The 18,876-nt window shown below is 40.0% G+C and overlaps 1 protein-coding gene across 2 annotated transcripts in view; it reads right to left on the bottom strand.

Annotated features, from left to right (window-relative positions):
• Nucleotides 1-18,876, bottom strand: part of LOC128685746 (tyrosine-protein phosphatase 10D-like) — a 506,322-nt gene that overhangs the window by 20,358 nt on the left and 467,088 nt on the right. Inside the window, exons 27-29 of one of the 2 annotated variants that reach the window (XM_070087994.1) lie at nt 13,122-13,270; nt 12,662-12,897; nt 12,356-12,433 (exon numbers count right to left, since the gene is read on the bottom strand). In XM_070087994.1, the coding sequence (XP_069944095.1) occupies nt 12,387-12,433; nt 12,662-12,897; nt 13,122-13,270 (432 nt within the window). In that variant the 3' untranslated portion in view covers nt 12,356-12,386. The remainder of the gene's footprint in view (nt 1-12,355; nt 12,434-12,661; nt 12,898-13,121; nt 13,271-18,876) is intronic. The other variant, XM_053772367.2, reaches the window with a different exon arrangement.

Genomic DNA, 18,876 nt, shown 5'->3' with positions numbered 1-18,876 from the left:
TATGGCAGTTATACATTCGAAGTGATTATATTTTGTTGGAGTGTGAGCTAAGTAAAATTTATGAAGGGATTCAGGGAAACCAATTAGCTGGACTTGAGTCCTGGAGGTGGGAAGTACAGTGCCTGCACTCTCAAGGAGGGGTGTTGAGATGTTGCAGTTTTTTTCTTGTAATAAAGTTGGTAGAATTACCGACAATATGTAAAGTAAAAGGACACAAGTGCAACTAATGTGACATTTATTGTGGCAACGTTTCGCTCTCCAGGAGCTTTATCAAGCCATTACAAACAATACATGGACACAGAGGGTATATAAAGGCTCTGAATGAGGTGCAATACTAGTGAGGTACCATTTCGATGTTCACTAGCCCTTTCAGGGTCCAAGGCCCAAATCTGGAGTCACGCACCAGTGTCCAAGAATTTTCAAAAAAAAAATTTGTTATTTTTTCTTATGAAATCGTAGATAATCTTTTTGTGAAGGTAATAAAACAAAAAGTACGAAATTTGGTGGAAAATTGACGAAATTATGCTCTCGCGAATTTTGATGTGTCAGCGATATTTACGAATCGGCGATTTTGCCGACTTTGACTCCCATTTTAGGCCAATTACATTATTCCAATCAACCAAATTCTTAGCTATTTCACTATTATTACTTCTATTCTATCGATTGAGCACAAGAAATCGCCAAGTCAACTGTTTCAACTACAAAATAAAGTGATCGGAAATTGTTAATTTGGCCAATTTAACACAAAGTTCAAAATATTCCAATTTCAAAATAGGGTCCAGAATGAACAATGTAGGCATTCCTGGCACTAAACTAACATTTCCTCTGTTCATTAGTTATGTTTTGAGGCTTTACAAATAAATTCCATTTTGATTTTTTATTCACATAATGAATTTTTATTCACACCAAAAAATAGAAGATTTACTGTTATGCAATACTGTAATAATTGTATAAATATCATCACCATATTTGTGAATGTATATTAGACCCACCAGCTGACGTGTATTAGACGTGTGAGGTTGTTTGTTTACTCTTGAATATTGGCAAAAATTTAACATTTCTGCTACTTTGAGCTCAGTTTCAAGCCATTTCCAGTGCTAAAACCAATCAAAATCATCTCTATTTCTGTAATATGTCTTCCATTCTATCAAATGAGACCAAGAAATCGCAAATACAACTATAAAAAACATACGAAAAAACACTGCAAAGTTGCTGTTTTAATTGAAAAATCATGATTTCATTTTTTTTCTCTCATTATACACAGTGTGCTGCAGGATCTATTTTATGTGGTGCACACATACCACATAGATGTATTCTCTCATATCTAGGCCCAAATGTACCACTCACAGTTTATCAGAGTGAGCTGAGCTCATGGTGTAGATCTACGGTTTGGACCCTGAACGTAAAGCCGTAGATCTACGGGACGGACCCTGAAAGGGCTAGTGGTAGTAGTAGTAGTAGTAGTAGTAACAAAATTAATACAATATGGAAGAGCAAATAATTCGTACATGAGTAAAAGGATATAAAAGCTATTACAGTGGACCCCCGCATAGCGGACGCCTTGCATAGCGGACAATCCGCATAGCGGACGCTTTGTTCGCTAAAATTTTGCCCCGCATAGTGGACAAAAACCCGCTCAGCGGCCTTCGTCCGAGATGCGTCCAATGTGCGCCCTCAGCCAGCCTCACATGTGCCGCCTGTGCCATTGTTTACCAGCCAGCCTCCGCGGTAACATTCAAGCATACACTCGGAATATTTCGTATTATTACAGTGTTTTCGGTGGTGTTTCTGGAAAATAAGTGACCATGGGCCCCAAGAAAGCTTCTAGTTCCAACCCTACAGCAATAAGGGTTAGGATTCCTATTGAAATAAAGAAAGAGATCATTGATAAGTATGAAAGTGGAGTACGTATCACCGACCTGGTCAGGTTGTACAAGAAACCAAAATCAACCATCTCTTCTATTGTGGGCAAGAAAACGGCAATCAAGGAAGCTGTTGTTGCCAAAGGTTTAACTGTGTTTTCGAAACAAAGATCGCAAGTGATGGAAGATGTTGAGAGACTCTTATTGGTGTGGATAAATGAAAAACAGCTAGCAGGAGATAGCGTCTCTCAAGGGATCATATGTGAAAAGGCTAGGAAGTTGCATGACGATTTAATTAAAAAAATGCCTGCAACTAGTGATGATGTGAGTGAATTTAAGGCCAGCAAAGGTTGGTTTGAGAGATTTAAGAAGCGTAGTGGCATCCATAGTGTGATACGGCATGGTGAGGCTGCCAGTTCGGACCACAAAGCGGCTGAAAAATATGTGCATGAATTCAAGGAGTACATAGAAACTGAAGGACTGAAACCTGAACAAGTGTTTAATTGTGATGAAACAGGCCTGTTCTGGAAGAAAATGCCAAGCAGGACCTACATTACTCAGGAGGAAAAGGCACTCCCAGGACATAAGCCTATGAAAGACAGGCTTACTTTGTTGATGTGTGCCAATGCTAGTGGTGATTGCAAAGTTAAGCCTTTATTAGTGTATCACTCTGAAACTCCCAGAGCGTTCAGGCAAAAGAATGTCCTCAAGGATAATTTGTGTGTGCTGTGGAGGGCAAACAGTAAGGCATGGGTCACTAGGGAATTTTTCTATAACTGGTTACACCATGCATTTGCCCCCAATGTGAAAGATTACCTAACTGAAAAGAAATTAGACCTTAAGTGCCTCCTGGTGTTAGACAATGCCCCTGGTCATCCTACAGACGTGGCAGAGCGACTTTATGGGGACATGAGCTTCATTAAGGTGAAGTTTTTGCCTCCTAATACCACTCCTCTCCTGCAGCCCATGGACCAGCAGGTCATTTCCAACTTCAAGAAACTGTACACAAAAGCTCTGTTTCAAAAGTGCTTTGAAGTGACCACAGACACTCGATTGACTCTAAAAGAGTTTTGGAAGGATCACTTTAATATCCTCAATTGTGTAAACCTTATAGGTAAGGCTTGGGAGGGAGTGACTAAGAGAACCTTGAACTCTGCTTGGAAGAAACTGTGGCCAGAATGTGTAGACAAAAGGGATTTTGAAGGGTTTGAGGCTAACCCTGAGAGGAGTATACCAGTTGAGGAATCAATTGTGGAATTGGGGAAGTCCTTGGGGTTGGAGGTTAGTGGGGAGGATGTGGAAGAGTTGGTGGAGGAGGACAATGAAGAACTAACCACTGATGAGCTGATAGATCAACTTCAAGAGCAAGAGGCCAGACCTGGGGAAACTGGTTCAAAGGAGGGGAGAGAGAAATTGAAGGAATTGCCTACTTCAAAGATTAAGGAAATGTGTGCAAAATGGCTTGAAGTGCAAACCTTTTTTGATGAAAATCACCCTCACACAGCTATTGCAAGCCGTGCTGGTGACTGTTACAATGACACTGTTGTGAACCACTTTAGACAAATCATAAAGGAACGAGAGGTACAGGCCACTATGGACAGATATGTTGTGCGAAAGAAGTCCAGTGACTCTGAAGCTGGTCCTAGTGGCATTAAAAGAAGAAGGGAAGTAACCCCAGAAAAGGACTTGCTACCTCAAGTCCTAATGGAAGGGGATTCCCCTTCTAAACACTAACACTCTCTCTCCCCTCCTCCCATCCCATCAATCATCACCAGATCTTCAATAAAAGTAAGTGTCATGTAATTGTGCATGCCTTTTTCAGTTTGTGTGTACTAAAATTAACATTTTTTTGTGGTAAAAAAATTTTTTTTTCATACTTTTGGGTGTCTTGCACGGATTAATTTTATTTCCATTATTTCTTATGGGGAAAATTCATTCGCATAGCGAACATTTCGCATAACAGCCAGCCCTCTTGCACGGATTAAGTTCGCTATGCGGGGTCCACTGTACTTGGGTAACATAAAAATAGGTTGGACAAATATAGACTGGAAAGAGGCAGGTTTTTTCGGTGTTCACTCTCTGTGCTTTGTGTAGTATAACAGGAGAGACTATGTGATGGCAGGGTTTACTGTTTTCAGGAGGATTCTTGCTAAGACTTCGGAGATGGTGAAGCTGCCGTTGTTTTGTTTAATTGTATTCGAAACAGCGATCAGTGCTGATTCAAGGCACTTGCATGTGCGGAAATTAGTTTCTTTGATCACTAATTGGGCGTCTCTGAATTTCATGAGATGATTGGTGGAATTTCGGTGTTGTACACAGGCGTTGTTTAAGTTGTCGTTCCTACATGCGTAAATGTGTTCATTGAGGCGGGTGTCGAGGTTATTTGCTCTTCCATATTGTATTAATTTTGTTACTACTACTACTACTACTACTACTACTACCACTAGTGAACATCGAAATGGTACCTCACTAGTATTGTACCTCACTCAGAGCCTTTATATACCCTCTGTGTCCATGTATTGTTTGTAATGGCTTGATAAAGCTCCTGGAGAGCGCGAAACGTTGCCACAATAAATGTCACATTAGTTGCACTTGTGTCCTTTTACTTTACAGTTTTTTTCTTAACTGTAGTGTAGGTGTGCCTCTGGCAAAACACTGATGAAGTGAATGATGAAAGCATTTCTTCTTTTTTGGGTCACCCTGCTTTGGTGAGAAACCGCCAATGTGTTATAAAAAATATATTTTAATTTGATTTTATTACAGGAGGGCCCCGCTTATACAGCAAGTTAGGCTCCAGCCTACCCCTGTAATGTGAAAATTGCTGTAAAGTGAAACATAGCCTTTTTTCACTTTCAAATGCATATAAAATCCTGATAACATGTTTACACTAACATATACTATTAAGTGAGCAATAGAACTAGAACTAAAAAATGCATATAAAGTTGTTTTTTTGTTTTTTTTTTTTCAACAAGTCGGCCGTCTCCCACCGAGGCAGGGTGACCCAAAAAAGAAAGAAAATCCCCAAAAAGAAAATACTTTCATCATCATTCAACACTTTCACCACACTCGCACATTATCACTGTTTTTGCAGAGGTGCTCAGAATACAACAGTCTAGAAGCATACACAAACATATCCCTCCAAACTGCCAATATCCCAAACCCCTCCTTTAAAGTGCAGGCATTGTACTTCCCATTTCCAGGACACAAGTCCGACTATATGAAAATAACCGGTTTCCCTGAATCCCTTCACTAAATATACACTTGATAATATACACATGATAATATACACATGATAATATACACTTAGAAGGTCCTGGAGGGATTGGTACCAAACCTGCACACAAAAATTACTCCCTATGAAAGCAAAAGACTTGGCAGGAGATGCAACATTTCCCCGATGAAAAGCAGGGGCACGACAAGTACACTGAGAGAGAACACAATAAGTGTTTGGGGCCCAAGACTGTTCAACTGCCTCCCAGCATCCATAAGGGAAATTACCAATAGACCCCTGGCTGTCTTTAAGAAGGCACTGGACAGGCACCTAAAGTCAGTACCTGACCAACTGGGCTGTGGTTCGTATGTCAGCTTGTGTGTGGCTAGCAGTAACAGCCTGGTTGATCAGACCCTGATCCACCATGAGGCTTGGTCTCAAATCAAGCTGTGGGGGCACTGACCCCCAAAACCCTCTCCAGGTAAACTCCAGGTATCCAGTATATAATTTCAGTCAGTATAGCTTGGGAAATTCATTACAATCACAATTACAGGTTTACCATCACTAAACTGATACCATCAGGAGCTGTAGGGAACTCGATTAGTGATTTTGCCAGATTACAGAGTGGTGATTTTATGCATCGGCGATATCACCTACTTTACACACTATTTTTGGCCCATTCCATTGCTCCAGTCTCCCAAACTCATAGCTATTTCACTAGTATTCCTTCTATTCTGTCAATCGAGTACAAGAAACTGCCCATTTACCTATTTCAATTACCCAATAAAGTGGTCAGAAATCAGTAATTTGGCCAATTTCACACAAATTTCAAGAGATGCCAATTTCAAAATAGAGTCCAGAATAAACAATGCAGACATTCCTGGCACTAAAATATTGTTTTCTCTGTTCATTATTCATGTCTCCAGGCCCCTCTTATTATATTATGCTTGCTTTCCATTTTGAATTTTTATTCACACATAAAATAGAAGATTTACTGTTATGAATGCCTAGGCATAATAGAGACTCTCTTTGCTTTGCAACCCATTATTGTAAATACATAATCTCAATGTACTATTTGCAAAGACATAAATAAATATGTAGACTAATGCATTATTGTAATAATTGTATAAATAATGTCAACCCATTCATGACTGTGTATTAGACTGGCCAGTTGGACACTGGCAAAAATCGAACATTTCCGCTACTTTGAGCTCAATTTTAAGGTAGTACTTTCCATTGTAAAACCAATCAAAATCACATCTATTTCTGTAATATATCTTCCATTCTATCAAATGAGATCAAGAAAAGAGAATACAACCATAAAAAACATATAAAAATACACTGCAAATTTGCTGTTTTACACCAAAAACACCTGGAGTTTACCGGTCACAGTTTTTCCTCATGTACTGCATGCTGCAGGATTTTTTTTCATGTAGTGTACACTTACCACACAGACCTATTCTCTCATATGTAAGCCCAAACATACTGGTCACAGCTTATCTGAATGAGCTGAGCTCATGGCAACCGACAGTGGTTTCAAAGCCACCTGAACTTTTAACCCCTTGACTGTCGCAACCCCCAATCCTGAGGTGTCTCCTGGTGTCGCAAAATTTAAAAAAAAAAAAAAAATTATTTTTTCTTATGAAATGATAGAGAATCTTTTCCCGATTGTAATGACACCAAAAGAATGAAATTTGATGGAAAACTGACGGAATTATGCTCTCGCGAGGTTAGCGACCTCGACTATATTTACAAATCGGCGATTTCCCCGACTTTGAGCCCTATTTTCGGCTAATTCCATTCTTCCAGTCGACCAAACTCATAGCTATTTCTTTAGAACTCCATTTTTTCTATCGATTGAGTACAAGAAAGTGCCCATTTACCGATTTCAACTACCCAATAACGTGGTCAGAAATTTGCAATTTGGCCAATTTCACGAAAATTAAAAAATACGACAATTTCAAAATAAGGTCCAGAATGAACAATGCAGACATTCCTGGCTCTAAAAAAAACATTTTCTTTGTTCATCAGTCACGTCTCCAGGCCCCTCTGATATTACTCTTGCTTTCTATTTTGAATTTTTATTCAAACAAAAAATAGAAGATTTACTGTTATGCAGACTACTGCAATACTGTAATAATTGTACAAATAATGTCAACCCATTCATGACTGCATATTAGAATGGCTAGTTGGACATTTACTGGACAATGACATCATTTGTTTACTTTTGAACATCGGCAAAAATCAAACATTTCCCCTACTTTGAGCTCCATTTCCAGGTTCTTTTTATAGTAAAACCAATCAAAATCACCTCTATTTGTATAATATGTTTTCCATTCTATCAAATGAGACCAAGAAAACGAGAATACAACCATAAATACTATACGAAAATAGACCACAAATTCGGCATTTTAATTAAAAAAAAAAATGGTAGTTTTTTTTTCTCGTTATGCACTGCGTGCTCCAGGATTTTTTTTATATGGTGCACACTGACCACACAAACCCATTCTCTCACATGTGGGCCTACCAGCTTTCTCCTGCTTGATTTGAAGCCACTAGAATTTATGAGTACAGTGGTCCCTCAATAATCGTCCGGCCTGAAAGTCGTCCATTTCGGAAACAGTCCTGTTTTTTCGTCGAAATATTGGCTCGGAAATGGTCCGGTAACTCGCTAATAGTCCTTCGTCCCGGACGTGTACTCACGGTCTGAGCCACCTCGAGCCGCCTCGGCCTTTCCTTCCCAGCCAGTGTGCCATTGTTTACCAATGAGCGACGGTCCCCTCACGTGCTCCAGCGAAATATTTCATAATATTTCATTTATTTTAGTGCTTGCAAGTTATTTAAGTGCTAAATAAGCTACCATGGCTCCAAAGAAAGCTTCTAGTGCCAAGCCTTTGGTAAAGAAGGTGAGAAATACGATTGAATTTAAGAAAAACATCATTGAACAATATGATAGTGGCGTACGTGTGGGCAAACTGGCCAGGATGTATAACAAATCCCGTACAACCATATCTTCCATCATAGCCAAGAAAAAGGAAATCAAGGACGCTGTTGTTGCAAAGGGGTAAATATGCTGACAAAAATGAGATCACCAGTACTCGAAGATGTTGAGAAGTTGTTATTGGTGTGGATAAATTAGAAACAATTAGCAGGAGATAGTCTTATGACGTCGCTTATTTGTGAAAAGGCTAGGCAGTTGCATGACGATTTGGTAAAGAAATTGCCTGCAACTAGTGATGATGCGAGTGAATTTAAGGCCAGCAAAGGCTGGTTTGAGAGATTTAAGAAGCGTACTGGCATACACAGTGTGGTAAGGCATGGTGAGGCTGCCAGTTCGGACCACAAGGCGGCTGAAAAATATGTGCATGAATTCAAGGAGTACATAAACAGTGAAGGACTGAAACCTGAACAAGTGTTCAATTGTGATGAAACAGGCCTCTTTTGGAAGAAAATGCCAAAGAGGACCTACATTACTCAGGAAGAAAAGGTGCTGCCAGGACACAAGCCTATGAAAGACAGGCTGACGCTAATGTTCTATGCTAATGCTAGTGGGGATTTCAAAGTGAAGCCATTACTAGTGTACCATTCTGAAAATCCCAGAGTGTTCAAGAAAAACAATGTTATGAAGAGTAAATTGTGTGTGTTTTGGAAATCTAATAGTAAGGCATGGGTCACGAGGGAAATTTTTGTAGAGTGGTTCAATGAAGTGTTTGGCCCTAGTGTGAAGAATTACCTCCTGGAAAAGAAATTGGATCTCAAGTGCCTCCTAGTAATGGACAATGCACCTGCTCATCCTCCAAACTTGGATGACCTAATTCTGAAGGAGTTTGGGTTCATCACAGTAAAGTTCTTGCCCCCAAATACCACTCCTCTCCTCCAGCCCATGGACCAGCAGGTCATTGCAAACTTTAAAAAACTCTGCACCAAAGCAATGTTTGAAAGGTGCTTGAATGTGACCTCAGACACTCACTTGACCCTACGAGATTTTTGGAAAGAGCATTTCAGTATTCTCCACTGCGTAAGCCTTATAGGTAAGGCTTGGGAGGGAGTGACTACCAGGACTTTGAACTCTGCTTGGAGAAAATTGTGGCCAGATTGTGTCCACAAGAGGGATTTTGAAGGGTTTGGGGCTGACCCTGATGAGCCTGTCAGTTGTTAAATCCATTGTGGCACTGGGGAGTTTTATGGGGTTGGATGTGAGTTTGGAGGATGTGGAAGAGTTGGTGGAGGACCACAACGAAGAGCTAACCACTGAGGAGCTGCAAGAGCTTCAGCAGGAACAGCAACAGATCGCAGCTCAGAATCTTGCTGCAGAGGAGGAGGAAGAGAGATGGAGGAAGGTGCCTTCTTCAGAAATTAAGGAGATTTTTGAAATGTGGGGTAGGATGGAAAGATTTATGGAGAAACATCACCCAGAGAAGGAAGTTGCAAGCCATATCGACAACTTGTACAGTGATAGAGTCTTGGCCCATTTTAGGGAAGTTTTAAAGAGATGCCAGAAACAGGGCTCTCTGGACAGTTTTTTTGCGAGACAGGACTCCAGTGATTCTCAAGGTGATCCTAGTGGCATTAAGAAACAGAGAAGAAGAGAAGTAACCCCAGAAAAGCAATTGGTACCAGAGGTGTTGATGGAAGGGGATTCCCCTTCCAAACTATAAACAATCCACTCTCTCTCCTCCTCCAGTCTCCCATACACTAAGAAGAATCTCCAATAAAGGTAAGTGTTATGCTGTTAATGTTTCATTCATCATTTCCCATTGTAATGTTTATGTACTACATGAATATTTCATGTAAAAAAAATTTTTGTTTTAATACTTCTGGGTGTCAGGAACGGATTAATTGAATTTACATTATTTCTTATGGGGAAAATTGATTCGTATATCGTCCATTTCGATAATAGTCCCACTTCCTGGAACGGATTATGGACGATTATTGAGGGACCACTGTATATATTCGCACACACGGTACCTCGTAAGACGTATATATACGACCGAAACAGTCAAAGGGTTAAGGACAATGTACTGTGTATGTGATGAAAAGCATTTCTTTTATTTGTTGGAACCATGGCTAGGGCTAAAAGTGAGCAGGTTATAACAAAAAATAAAAAAAAAAAAACTGGAATGACTTATGCAGCAAGTAGCACCACCAAACAGTAACAGCTGGTTAGTGTGGTGACCCTGGAAATTTGAAATTATACTAGCTGAAATTAGTGCCAGATTACTAATGGAACTGGATTACTGACTGCTGGATTAGTAATGGCCGACCTGTATAATGAGACAGTTGGCAAATGAAGAACTGGTCCATTACAAATAAATTACAATGGAATTGCATCACTTCAATGCCCTGTAGCTTATGCAGTGGTTTAATAAAGTGTTGAAACTACAGCATAAGAATTTACAGACAATTAATGGATATAACATTTATGTGAGATTTAACAGGTGCTTTTTAACAATATTAGTGAAGATGTTGGCAGATGACGAACTTGAGGCTTTGTCAGGTAGTGATTTCCAAAATTTAGGGCCTCTTATCTGCATGACATTTTTGAACAGGTTGAGTCATGGAATTTTTAAAGAGATACTTGTTTCTTGTATTGTGCCCATGAATTGTGTCCATGCTGCAACTCTCCAGATATAATTTAAACACAGAGTTAATGTTTTAATAGAGCATCCTGTAAACAGTACACACTGCAAAAAGTGTGTATATTTTGTACATTAAGCAAGATTAATCTTTTGAATAATGGGGTGATTGTTGCCAAAGATACCCATGCACAGATACAATAAATGAATTAAGAATAGATTAGAGAGCAGTATAGAGTGAGTAATGTTATTTGTGATACACAGTAGTGTATTTCTGAAAAAAATACCTACAGTTGGGAAATTTTCTTACATGCATGTGTAATGGATGTGAGATGAATCTTAGGTTACTGTCCAGGTGTATACCTAAGAATTTTCCCCTCATTTAATCTTTCTGCATATGTATCATTTATTGTTATATTCACCCGAATATTTATAGCTTTATTCCCAGCAGTATGTAGGTCTTATTAATGCTGAGAGTGAGTTTAATAGATGACAAAAGTATTCTGCAGGCAGCTGTAAATAGCAGCTGCCTGCAACATAAAAACACTACTGGTAAGATTCCTAGTAGTTAATCAGAGCCCATACATAAAATACAACATTTGAAACATGAAAAGCTACTTTCTGTGTAAGGTTTGCTGAACCATTTCCTGAATTTCTCTAGCCTACCTTTCCACTAATAGTTGCTTATATCTTTTGAAACTGTCTGCTTTCCTTCTTAATTCATTTGTTTTCATTTCTCTCTTGACTCCTGATGCCAGATATGTTGTACTCCATCTACCTCCTACTCTTAATGCAGCTTCCACTACATAATGCTCTGACATTTCTGTTGCTCCTCTTTTGTTATTATTAATTATTATTATTCTTTCAACACACTGGCCGTATCCCACCGAGGCGGGGTGGCCCAAAAGGAAAAACGAAAGTTTCTCCTTTTACATTTAGTAATATACAGTGGACCCCCGCATAACGATTACCTCCGAATGCGACCAATTATGTAAGTGTATTTATGTAAGTGCGTTTGTACGTGTATGTTTGGGGGTCTGAAATGGACTAATCTACTTCACAATATTTCTTATGTGAACAAATTCGGTCAGTACTGGCACCTGAACATACTTCTGGAGTGAAAAAATATCGTTAACCGGGGGTCCACTGTATACAGGAGAAGGGGTTACTAGCCCCTTGCTCCTGGCATTTTAGTTGCCTCTTACAACACGCATGGCTTAAGGAGGAAGAATTCTGTTCCACTTCCCCATGGAGGTAAGAGGAAATAAACAAGAACAAGAACTAGAAAGAAAATAGAAGAAAACCCAGAGGGGTGTGTATATATACGCGTGTACATGTATGTGTAATGTGATCTAAGTGTAAGTAGAAGTAGCAAGATGTACCTGAAATCTTGCATGTGTATGAGACAGAAAAGAAAAAAGACACCAGCAATCCTACCATCATGTAAAACAATTACAGGCTTCCGTTTTACACTCACTTGGCAGGACGGTAGTACCTCCCTGGGCAGTTGCTGTCTACCAATCTACTACCTAGAAGTATTATTATTATTATTGTTATTATTATGCAAGCATAAGCCATAAGGTAACTGGAGACCAAATTATGGACTTACTAAGTAAACTGCAATTGTTTTAAATGTGATGACTATCTATTGTCAAGGAGGGATCTGTTAATTAAGAAAACATTAAGTCACATGGCATGCCAAATACCCAGGTGTGTCAGCAGCAGAAGGAAAGAGTATCATCTTAGCTTTGTTGCAACCCCACACATCACCATTCCATTGAGCCCTATTCTAGTGCAAGGAACAGATTTGCAGATGAGAGAATGGACTCATAAACACCCAACCACCCATTATTTTTTATAAAAAATATTAATAATTAAGTATATTCTGCATTAATTAAATAATAAATCCTTATTAAAGAGTTCTATGTAACAGCTAATCATAATTTTTTAATATTTTTTTGCATAACAAAAAAAAAATTGTGAATTATTTATTTTTAAACCAAAACACTCACCTTCGAATCCTTGATTATCATGAATTTCAGTTACAGAATGTTCATTTTCTCTTCCTTCTAGCACAGCTAAAAGACACTGATGAATGCATATATACTGCTGTTCAGTTTGTACCATCCATACCCGCTCTCTTCGCATTTCATACACAATGCCAAATATATCCACATAGTCACATGTGCGGAGGCTGAATAAAATACGGTCCAAGGCAATGAAAGTCCCAGATCGACCAACACCAGCACTGAAATTACAGTACAGGTATTTAATCCATGCATATTACAAGACACAATAATAGAAAGTAAGTTCATAAGAAACAGAACACTAGCTCCTTATGTATAATACTATACAACACCTACTTTTATTTAAATCATTTTGCATTTTCAGTGAAGGTATATACAGTATTCATAAAGACTTGGCTCACATCATTTTACATTGATTATATGATTAAAGTACAACATCTCTTACCTGCAATGCACAACAATGGGTTTTTGATCTGGGCCAACTCGCTCTCGAAACGATCGAACGAATCTTACTAGAGTTTGTGGTGGTTCTGGTACACCAAAATCTGGCCAGGTTGTGAAGTGAAAATGCCGGACAACTCGGCATATATCTCCCTAGAGGAAGAAAGCTTTATTTAACTTAAAAGTATATAAACTAGAGATAAAAAATACTATGTAAAATTTAAAAATTAATTAAGGTTTCCTAGAATACAAAAGGAGAGCAAATGAGAGAGTAGATGAAATAATAAGTTGAGAAAGCCTAGGGAAAAGAATGGGTTTGGCAGTTAAAAATAGAAGAGGAGGGTTATTAGATGGAGAGTTGGAAGTATTGGGAAGATGGGGGGAATGTTTTGAGGTACTATTAAATATTGAAGATAGGGAAGATGTAATTTCATGCAATGGGAAGGAAAGTATAACATCTTGTAGGAGTGAGGAAGAGCCAGATGCGAGTGTGGGGAAGGTGCATGAGGCTGTGGGTAGAATGAAAGAGGGTAAAACAGCTGGGATTGATGAGATCAAGATAGAAATGTTAAAAACAGGTGGGAATATAGTTTTGAAATGGTTGGTGCATTTATTTAATAAATGTATAAGCAGGGGGAAGGTACCTAGAAATTGGCAGAAAGCATGAATAGTTCCTTTGTATAAAAGCATAGGGGACAAAAGAGAGTGTAAGAATTATAGGGAAGTAAGCCTGTTGAGTATACCTGGTAAGATGTATGGTAGAGTTATTACTGAAAGAGTTAAAAGTAAGACAGAGCAGGATCACAGATGAAGAAGGATGCTTTTAGGAAGGGAAGGAGATGTGTAGATCAAGTATTTACAGTGAAGCATGTCAGTGAACAGTATGTAGATAAGGGTAAAGAGGTTTTATTGAATTAATGATTTTGGAAAAGTCATATGATTGGGTGGATAGGGGAGCAATGTGACAGGTGTTGCAAGTGTATAAATAGGTAGCTGGTTACTAGAAGAGATTAAGAATTTTTACAAGGATAGTGAGGCTCAGGTTAGAGTATGTAGGAGAGAGGGAGATTATTTCCCAGCAAAAGTAGGCCTTAGACAGGAATGGTTGTTCAATATGTTTATAGATGTAGTTGTAAGAAAATTGAATGCTCGGGTGTTGGGAAGAGATATGGGATTTAACCCTTTCAGGGTTTCCGACATACTAATACGGCTTATGCACCAGGGTTACTGACGTACTAGAACACCTAAATTCTAGCGCCTTCAAATCTAGCGAGAGAAAGCTGGTAGGCCTACATATGAAAGAATGGGTCTATGTGGTCAGTGTGCGCAGTTAAAAAAAATCCTGCAGCACACAGCGCATAATGAGAAAAAAAAAAAACTTTTACAGTGTTTTTGGATTAAAACAGCGACTTTGCACTGTATTTTCGTATGCTATTTATGGTTGTATTCTAGTTTTCCTGGTCTCAATTTATAGAATGGAAGACATATTACAGAAAGTGAGATGATCTTTATTGGTTTCACAATGAGAAGTACCTTGAAATTGAGCTCAAAGTAGCAGAAATGTTCGATTTTTACCAAAGTTCAAAAGTAAACAATTCATGCCAGCGTCCAATACACGTCAACTGGTGAGTCTAATATTCTTTCACAATTGCGCTGATATTATTTATACCATTTCTATACTAATGCAGTAGTCTGCATAACAGTAAATCTTTTATTTTTTGTGAAAATAAAAATTCAAAGTGGAAAGCAAAAGAAATGTAAGAGGGGCCTGGGGACGTGACTAATGAACAGAGAACTTGTTATTTTAGTGCCAGGAATGTCTGTCTTATTTATTCTGGACCCTATTTGGAAATTGGCATCTTCTGAAATTTGTGTGAAACTGGCAAAATTGCCAATTTCTAACCACTTTATTGGATAGTTGAAATTGGTAAATGGGTGGTTTCTTGTACTCATTCAATAGAAAAAATGGAGTTCTAGCGAAATAAATATGATTTTTGTCGATTAGTACACAGGAATTGGCCGAAAATAGGGCTCAAAGTGGGCGCAATCGCCGATGCGTAAACATCGTCAAGACCACTAACTTCGCAAGAGCATAATTCCGTAAGTTTTCCATCAAATTTCATACTTTTGGTGTTATTATGATTGGGAAAATATTCTCTATCATTTCATTGAAAGGGTTAAAGAAAAAGAATCTAACACAAGGTGGAAGTTGTCACAGTTGCTTTTTGCTGATGATACTGTGCTTTTGGGAGATTCTGAAGAGAAGCTGCAGAAGTTGGTGGGCGAATTTGGGAGGATATGTAATAAATGGAAATTAAAAGTGAGCATACGAAAGAGCAAGGTGATGAGGATAAAAAAAATTGGGTAATGAAAGATTGGATATCATATTGAAGGGAGGGAGTATAGAGAGCAAGGTGATGAGAATAACAAAAAATTAGGTAATGAAAGATTGGATATCAGACTGAAGGAAGGGAGTATAGAGGAAGTGAACATTTTAAGATATTTGGGAGTGGATTTGTCAGCAGATGAGCCAATGAAAGATGAGGGTAACCACAGAATTGGTGAGGCAAAGAATGTTATACATGGAAGCAAAGAGGGAAATGTATGAGAGTATAATGGTACCAATGCTCTTATATGGGTTTGAAGCATGGATGGTGAATTTTGCAACAAGAAGGCCGGAGGCAGTGGAGATGTGTTTGAGGGAAATGTGTGTGGTGCGAATATTATGCAGAGAATCCATAGCCTGGAGATCAGGAGGTGAGGGGGTTTCTAAAAAGTGTTATCCAGAGGGCTGAAAAGGGTTTGTCGAGATGGTCTGGACATTTAGAGAGGTTGGAACGAAACAGAATGACTTGGAGGGTGTATAAAGCTGTAGTGGAAGGAAGGCGGGGGAGGGGTTATCCTAGGAAAGGTTGGAGGGAGGGGGTAAAGGAGGTTTTGTGCAAGGGACTTTGACTTTCAGCAAGTGTGCGTGAGCATGTTAGATAGGAGTGAGTGGAGGCAAGTGCTTTTTATTACTTGATGTGCTGATGGAGTGTGAGCAAAGTAACATTTATGAAGGCATTCTGAGAAACCAGTCTGCTGGAGGTGGGAAGTATAGTGCCTATGCTCTGAAGAAGCAGTGTAGATATATTGCAGTTTTTGCTAACTGTAGTATCAGCACGCCTCTGGCAAGACAGCGATGGAGTGAGTGATGATTAAAGTGTCTTTCGGTTTTGGGTCACCCTGCCTTGGAGGGAAATAGCTAATGTGTTAATAAAACAAAAGTTCCTAGAATGCCTTCTAATACAACTAAAGAATTTTTTTGATAATTACTTTAATTATATACAAGCCAGGAATTCAAAAAATACTAAAGTATATTATCGAGGAAATTCTGATATACCAGTGTATGTTAGTGAGTACTCACCTATATATGGTTGCAGTGGTCAATTCACAGCTCATGGACCCTCGTGTGTGTGTGTGTGTGTGTGTGTGTGTGTGTGTGTGTGTGTGTGTACTCACCTAGTTGTACTGACCTAGTTGTGATTGCAGATGTCCAGTCACAGCTCCTGGCCCCGCCTCTTCACCTGGCTGCTACCCGGTCACTCTTCCTGCTCCACGAGCTTTATCATACCTCTTCTTAAAGCTATGTATGGATCCTGCCTCCACTACATCACTACCCAGGCTATTCCACTTCCTGACAACTCCTAACATCCCTGTGGTTCATCTGAGTCTTCAGCTTCCAACTGTGACCCCTCGTTGCTGTGTCCCATCTCTGGAACATCCTGTCTCTGTCCACCTTTTGTGTGTGTGTGTGTGTGTGTGTGTGTGCGCACGCATGTGCACACTCACCTAATTCACCTAATTGTGGTTGCAGGGGTCAAGACTCAGCTCCTGGCCCCGCCTCTTCACTGATCGCTACTAGATCCTCTCTCTCTCTGCTTCCTGAGCTTTGTCATACCTCATCTTAAAGCTATGTATGGTTCCTGCCTCCGCTACATCATTGCTAGGCTATTCCACTTTCTGTTTACTCTATGACTGAAGAAATACTTCCTAACATCCCTGTGACTCGTCTGAGTCTTCAGCTTCCAATTGTGACCCCTTGTTTGTGTGTTCCCTCTCTGGAACATCCTGTCTCTGTCCACCTTGTCTATTCCATGCATTATTTTGTATGTTGTTATCATGTCTCCCCTGACCCTCCTGTCCTCCAGTGTCGTCAGTCCAATTTCCCTCAACCTTTCTTCATAGGACATTCACCTGAGCTTCGGAACTAGTCTTGTTGCAAACCTTTGTACTTTCTCTAATTTCTTGACGTGCTTGACCAGGTGTGGGTTCCAAACTGGTGCTGCATACTCCAGTATGGGCCTGACGTACACAGTGTACAGTGCCTCGAACGATTCCTTACTAAGGTATCGGAACGCTATTCTCAGGTTTGCCAGGTGCCCATATGCTTCAGCCGTTATCTGGTTGATGTGTGTCTCCGGAGACGTGCTCGGTGTTATGGTCACCCCAAGATCTTTCTCTTTGAGTGAGGTTTGCAACCTTTGTCCACCTAGCCTATACTCTGTCTGCGGTCTTCTATGCCCTTCCCCAATCTTCATGACTTTCCATTTGGCAGGGTTGAAATTGAGAAGCCAGTTGCTGGACCACGTGTCCAGCCTATCCAGGTCTCTTTGTAGTCCTGCTTGATCTTCATCCAACTTAATCCTTCTCATTAGCTTCACATCATCTGCGAACAGGGACACTTCAGAGTCTATCCCTTCCACCATGTCATTCACATATATCAAAAATAGCACTGGTCTTAGAATTGACCCCTGTGGTACCCCTCTCGTCACAGGAGCCCACTGTGATACCTCATCACGTACCATGACCCGTTGTTGCCTCCCTATCAGGTATTCTCTGATCCACTGCAGTGCCCTTCCTGTTATACGTGCCTGATCCTTCAGCTTCTGCACTAATCTCCTGTGAGGAACTGCATCGAAGGCCTTCCTGCAGTCCAGGAAAATGCAATCAACCCGCACCTCTCTCTCGTTTCTTACTTCTGTTGCCTTGTCATAAAACTCCAGAAGGTTTGTGACATAGGATTTGCCTTCCATGAATCCGTGCTGGTTGTTGTTTATAACCGTGTTTCGTTCCAGGTGCTCCACCACTCTCCTCCTGATAATCTTCTCCATGACTTTACATACTATACATGTCAGAGACAATGGTCTGTAATTTAGTGCCTCGTTTCTGTCTCCTTTCTTAAAAATGGGGACTACATTTGCCGTCTTCCATACTTCAGGTAGTTGCCCAGTTTCAAGGGATGTAATGAAGATTGTGGTTAGTGGCATGCACAGCGGCCCTGCTCCTTCTCTAATCTCTAAGGACCCACGGGGAAATGTTGTCCGGACCCCTCGCCTTTGAGGTATTGAGGTCACTTAGCTTTTGCACCTCCTCCTCCGTTGTTTGTATGTCATCCAGCACCTGTTTGTATGTTCCCCATTGGTGTTCCTCTCTGTGCTGTCTTCTCAGAGCCATTCCTGTCTCTACTGTAAATACTTCCTTGAATCTCATGTTGAGCTCCTCGCATACCTCGTGATCGTTACTTGTGAGTTCCCCACCTTCTTTCCTCAACCTGATCACCTGTTGTCTTCCTCCTGATGTGGCTGTACAGCAGTTTCAGGTCTGACTTGAGTTTCGATGCTATCTTATTTTCATATTGCTGGGCCTGCCTCCTTACCTGTGCATACTCGTTCCTGGCTCTTCGACTAATCTCCTTATTTTCCTGTGTTCTTCGCCTT

This window comes from Cherax quadricarinatus, chromosome 23 (genome assembly GCF_038502225.1).
Source record: "Cherax quadricarinatus isolate ZL_2023a chromosome 23, ASM3850222v1, whole genome shotgun sequence".
NCBI classification, from domain to species: Eukaryota; Metazoa; Arthropoda; class Malacostraca; order Decapoda; family Parastacidae; genus Cherax; species Cherax quadricarinatus.
This window is presented reverse-complemented; position numbering and strand designations above follow the sequence as displayed.